This window comes from Quercus suber, unplaced genomic scaffold, assembly GCF_002906115.3.
Source record: "Quercus suber isolate HL8 unplaced genomic scaffold, Cork oak 2.0 scaffold_5, whole genome shotgun sequence".
NCBI classification, from domain to species: Eukaryota; Viridiplantae; Streptophyta; class Magnoliopsida; order Fagales; family Fagaceae; genus Quercus; species Quercus suber.
Window position 1 is genome coordinate 2,074,775 of NW_027069471.1, and position 5,662 is coordinate 2,080,436.

The 5,662-nt window shown below is 32.6% G+C and overlaps 2 protein-coding genes across 2 annotated transcripts; both read right to left on the reverse strand.

The window, feature by feature from the left end:
- Positions 1 to 787: 787 nt before the first annotated feature.
- LOC112025909 (uncharacterized) lies at positions 788 to 2,808 on the reverse strand. The gene is made up of 2 exons (XM_024058589.2): positions 1,229 to 2,808; positions 788 to 1,136 (listed from the first exon to the last, which is right to left on the reverse strand). Exons 1-2 carry the CDS (start codon positions 1,554 to 1,556, stop codon positions 793 to 795), a joined length of 672 nt encoding a protein of 223 aa, XP_023914357.1. The 5' UTR covers positions 1,557 to 2,808; the 3' UTR covers positions 788 to 792.
- LOC112025916 (uncharacterized) lies at positions 1,676 to 2,572 on the reverse strand. Its single transcript, XM_024058595.1, has one exon. It carries the CDS (start codon positions 2,570 to 2,572, stop codon positions 1,676 to 1,678), a length of 897 nt encoding a protein of 298 aa, XP_023914363.1.
- Positions 2,809 to 5,662: the final 2,854 nt, after the last annotated feature.

Sequence of the window (5,662 nt, forward strand, 5' to 3'; positions counted from 1 at the left end):
ATGACCAATGGTCTTAATTATGTTTGCCATATTGCAAGAGTATACAACGGGATTGGAGAGTGAAAAGAAGTTTCATACCTTTTCCTTCATTAGGTTTCAAGTCTTTACCTTTGGCCACAAGATCTCCAATAACCAGATCCTCACAAATTCATCACTTATTTGCATCATGTAATACAACACAACTCTTGGTCAATGAGAGACAAGAAGTTTAATTAGCTCCTTGACACCCCAACCAGAACCAATATGTTTAGTAGTTGCCTAGTAGTCCCACCATGACAACAAAGGAAAATTTCAGACATATTTTCTTCCTTACCTTACACGAGAAGCTAGCGTGGACTACAATGGAAAGTTTTGCAAAAAAACAACCATATAGAAGTAGAACTGGAGCTAGAGATAGATACTTGTGTGACATTTTTTCCTACAATAATTAACGGTTAGTAGAATATGATGAGCATAAGTTACACTCAATACAGGACATGTATAATTCGGCCTCTTTTAAAGTATGTTTCAAGAATTTGGAATAATTCAGAAATAATATACGGCATAACACAGTAAAATTATATATATATATATATATGTCAATTTCTTTAATACCTTTTCCTCTCTTCCCGTGTGTGTGGGTTAAAAATACTTAGTATTCTAAAAAAAGAAAACATAGTAAGTCTTAACAACTCAATTTGAAATAATCTACACTAGAAAAAAAAAATTAGTAAAATAACCTTGATAAACAATTAAACACCATTTATAAAGTTCTAGTTAATTAAAACGTCTCAAATAATTGATCCTAAGTAATTAGCCATCAATAACCTTTTCAACTACTCCACTGAATGCATCATCCTCCCAAAATTGTTCATGATCAACATATTCAGGAAGCTCATTAAGTTTGTCAAGATAAATTGGCTCCAAGTCTAGAGATTCACCAGTGTTAAATTTCTCCATCATCACTGAGTTCAATCTTACATACACCATATTATCCAACATCTCAGATGTCAACATGTTTGTCTTCTTTGTTTGTGCTTCCTCAAATGCATTCCAATTACGCTTACATGAGGATGAACTACAAGGTTGACTCAAAATTCGAATGGCATACCTTTGTAAGATAGGAAGACGATCTCCACAGAAATCCCACCATATTCCTACAAATAAAATTACAATTTATATACTCATAAAATTTATCAAAAAATTATATAGTTAAATATTAAAATTATATCGAAGCTATTGAAATTACTAGGATGAGATGTTTTCAACATTGTCTTTGCTGTAACTGTAAACAAGCTTGGTACTTTATTGCGATAAAGTTGCACTTGTTTCATGAAATCTTCCCTTTCTTCAATAGCCACCAAATTCTCCAAAATGAAACTTATACCATCTTTTATCTCACTGTTCTCTTTAAATTTCTCACTACACAAGTAAGATGGATTCAAAAATGTTGCAGCAGCATGAATTGGGTGGATTATATTTTCAGTACACCTACAATTAACTAACTCCCATATCTGCATATATTTGTCTTGATTGCTAGCACATTGTTGCTTAATTGCTTCTTTTGCCATTTCCATTGCTTCATATAAGTATCCTGCAGTTGACCAATCACTATCTACCAATCGAAGAACACGAACCAAAGGCTCCAAAACTAGTAGCACCTCTTTCCCTTGACTCCAAAATTCTGTACTTTGGATTATACTAGCAACCACTTCTTACTGATGTCCTTTTCATTATTATTCAATTTTTCCCACTTGGAAGATGCAACAAGTAACTGCAATTCATCTCGAACATTCAAAATAGATTGAAGCATCAAGAAGCTAGGAGACCTACTTGTACCGAGATGTTTCAATTCTTTATGGTTTGTGTACTCTCTCATGAGTGACAAAATGATACTATCCATATACAGATATGAAACAACTGATTTTGCATCACTAATTATCTTCTGCACCCAATCAACTTCCTCACATATATCCTTCAAAAGCAATTGAATGCCATAAGTAGCGCACCGGGTTTTGTACAACCGAGGGTACTTGCCAATAAGCATGTCTCCAGCAGGCTCAAAATTTGTAGTACTATCAATGATTAATTGAACAAAATTATCAGACCCAATTTCTTCAATTACTGAAGAAATGATGTCTTTAATATATAGTGTTGTTATTTTATCCTTTGAAACTTCAAATGACTTCAAAAATATTACTCCACTAGGAGATTTTGCATTAATATTGATAAATGCTCTCTGATCCAAATCACTCCATATGCTTGACATAAGAGTACAACCAGTTACCGACCAAGAATTCTTAATTCTTCTAATATACTCTTCAACTTCGACCTTCAAATTTGGTATTAACTTCCTTTGAAGAGTCAAATTAGAGGGTAACTTATATTCAAGACCATAATCAGCAACACCTTCCACAAAGCAAATAAAGGATGTTGTTTGAACAACATCAAATGATATGTTATTTACTATAAGAAGCCGGGCAAGCAATTTGTCCACTGCACTCTTATCTTTTTTTACCACACATCTTTGAATTGGTAGCATGGCATAGGTCTCTCGATATTGAACACGAAGTGGTTTTACTCTCTTTAGCATTGCTTGAACTTGATGCACTCTTAAGTTTTTTATTACTCCCTCCAATTACTAGATAAGCTTCTTTTTGAACATCTTCAGGCACATTGGCACAAATATCTATATCATGACCTTTAACTCTAGCTAAGTGAAATTTAATCCTAGAAGCACCCCCAGCAAAATCACGTTGACAAAAGTTACATTTGAAATGGCCATCTAGGTCTTCAACATACCTCCAAAATCGATCTTTTTTTCGAACCATATTTTCCCTTAAAAAAAGAAATAAAGGAAAGAATATGATATTAGAATCAAATATAAATTAATCTGGACAACAATATAAATGAACAAAAATTACTTTATTCTATTTCTTTTAAATATTAAAATATTTAGTTTATATCTCCTTCTATCAATGATACATAGATATAATATATAGGGTAAATACATTCACATACCCTGAGCTTTGGGCTACTGCCAACCAGGTCTAAAACTTTTTAAAACTGACCAATTGGGTCCCTAAGGCCAACTTAGTCCATAAATACTATTAGGCATGTTAATCATTTTTCCTCAACTGTCTTAGGGACTAGGTTGGCTTTAGGGACCAAATTGGTCAATTTTGAAAAGTCTTAGATCAGGTTGGCATTTAGCCCAAACCTCAAGATATGTTAATGGAATTTACCCTAATATATAAAATAGTCAAATCAAATTGCATATATAAACTATTGAAATGAATAATAAAAAGTAAAAAGCTAAAGAGTAATTCTAGTACAATAAACTAAGCCACATCTATCCTACATGGTATAGATTGTGATTGACTATCTATCACTTAGTTGCAAATACATAACAATAACAGGTGATCATATGAAATATAAAATATTAAACCAATTTATCAATAGTATATTCACATAGTCATATATATATATATATATATAGCAGGCCACACTTTACCAAATGGGTTTCCGAATGTAATTACTAATTAGGTAGGAAGCATCTCCATCTCAATCTTAATCATATACATAGTGATAATTGCGGAGATCGAAGAGGGATTAGCTTCCTGCCTTTTTTTGTGTTAAGAAACTAATTGCTCAGGAAAATAAATAGCATGAAAGACATTTCAAACAACACATACTCTAATAGCTTGCAAATGGAGATCAAGTCAATGGACAGCGGCAAGATTTAAGAGAAGAAAAATTCTGTATATACAGACTTCCTCTTAAGATATGAGCCATGCTAGGGACAAAAAATATTCTCCGACTTTTTCACTTCCACTCATGTATTCACCTCACTTAGGCCCATCATAAAACAAATGAAAGGTAATTAGGAGCTTACAAACATATCCTTTAGAAAAGAGTCTTGCTAGGGTCATAGAACTCGTCAACCTTTTCACACCCACTCATGTATTGATCTCACTTAGTCCTACCATAACACAACACAAATTAAAGGCAGTTTTGTGGTTACGGAATATTTCCTAAGAAAAGAGTCCTTCTAGGAGACAGAAAAAATCCCTAATTTCTCACACCCATTCACACGTATTCTATGCTTACACTCATTTTGTGTACTTACTCCTAAGAAAAGAATCAGAGACAAAAAATTCCCAGACTTTTTCACACCCATTCATGTATTCACCTCACTTAGACCCCACCATAACACAAATAAAAGGGAATAAAAAGCATACCCATTCGAGACTTACTCTGAGCAATTCTAAGCTTGCAGGTAGACCCTTAAGAAAAGAATCTGACTAGAGACAAATTTTCCAGACTTTTTTACAAGGTATCATTTATATGTCTCATCCTGACAAAAACGAAAGGCATTTACAGCCAACGGAACTTCTTTTAAACAGTGGGGCACTTTAGAAAGAGTACTTTGATTCCGCCTGTCGTTCTTTTAATAACCATTGGCTGATTGTATAAAAATTAGATAGATTAGAATAACGCTACGTACGCAAAAAAATAAAAATTAGAGTAATATTACAACATTTTCACACCAATTAAGTTTGCAAGCACACCTATGAGCTCACTTTTTTCACTTTTTTTAACCTAACCGTGTCTGGTGACAAATTTGTTGTCATTTTTTTTTTTTTTTTTTGTCTATATTCTTTGTCAAATAGAATATCCAAGGCAAGAAATACTTGTGAATAGTGGTCTGCAATCGGTGGGTTAGCAGCAGTGGTTTCCAAGGGAGATCTAAACCTAAATTCAAAAGAGGAACACTCATATTTGAAACAATAAGAGGTGGAAAAAAAAGAAAAAAAAATATATATATATATATATATATACAATCACACCGCACGAACCGAAAAATATATATATATAAATCAAAACCGAAACATACCAGCTACCAGTCAAGGAACTTACAAGCAACGAGGATGTCAAGGGGCACTGTATATCTCTCTAGAAGTTCTGCTCTCTCTCTCTCTCTCTCTCTCTCTCTATATCTCTCGATGCAATCAGAATTAATTAATTTATTAATACTTTGGCGGTGCCTTTTGTTTCTTGATAATTTTTTTTTTTAAGTATTTTTTTTATGGGATTTTTTTTAAAAGTAAATTGTTTAAGTATTGAATTAATTAATTAATTTTTTACTAGATACTCCAAGCGACGTTATTATCTCTTGGGCTACATCAAAATAAAGACGTTTCTTTTGATGGCGACACTCATTTTGGAATTCATCACAACAATGGGTAACGGAAGTTTCATCAAAAAAATAAAAAGAAAGAGTAACGTAAGCTGGTTAGGGGTTACGGAAAAAATTGCCCTGGCCTCCATGATTTCCACTTTTTATTCTTATTATATACACAATCCATCTAGAATAAGACACCCGAGCCAGTTTGGTAGACAACTTCAATCATAATTTTCAGTGTTTAAACTGAAAATTATGTTTGTTAAGAGTCCATTTGGTTGAAGGAGTAAAAAAGTGAGAGAATAGAAAAAAAATTTATTTTTTCTCATTTTTGTTTGGTTGGAGGAGGAAAAGTGAAAGGATGAAAAAATGAATTTGTATAATTTACTAAGATACTCTCATTAAAAAATGATGCTTAATTAAAAAAAAAGTGACAAACAAGTGAAAAAAAAAATCAATTACCCAAATTTATTTTTAAAAAATCATGTGAAGAAAAAA

What these genes read in the sequence shown, in the direction of transcription:
- LOC112025909 (XM_024058589.2), bottom strand. Translation starts at nt 1,556, where the DNA reads ATGGAAATGGCAAAAGAAGCAATTAAGCAACAATGTGCTAGCAATCAA. An exon ending in GTTGAAAACATCTCATCCTA is followed by an intron (nt 1,137 to 1,228) that starts GTAATTTCAATA and finishes TTTTATTTGTAG; the next exon opens with GAATATGGTGGGATTTCTGT.
- LOC112025916 (XM_024058595.1), bottom strand. Translation starts at nt 2,572, where the DNA reads ATGCTAAAGAGAGTAAAACCACTTCGTGTTCAATATCGAGAGACCTAT.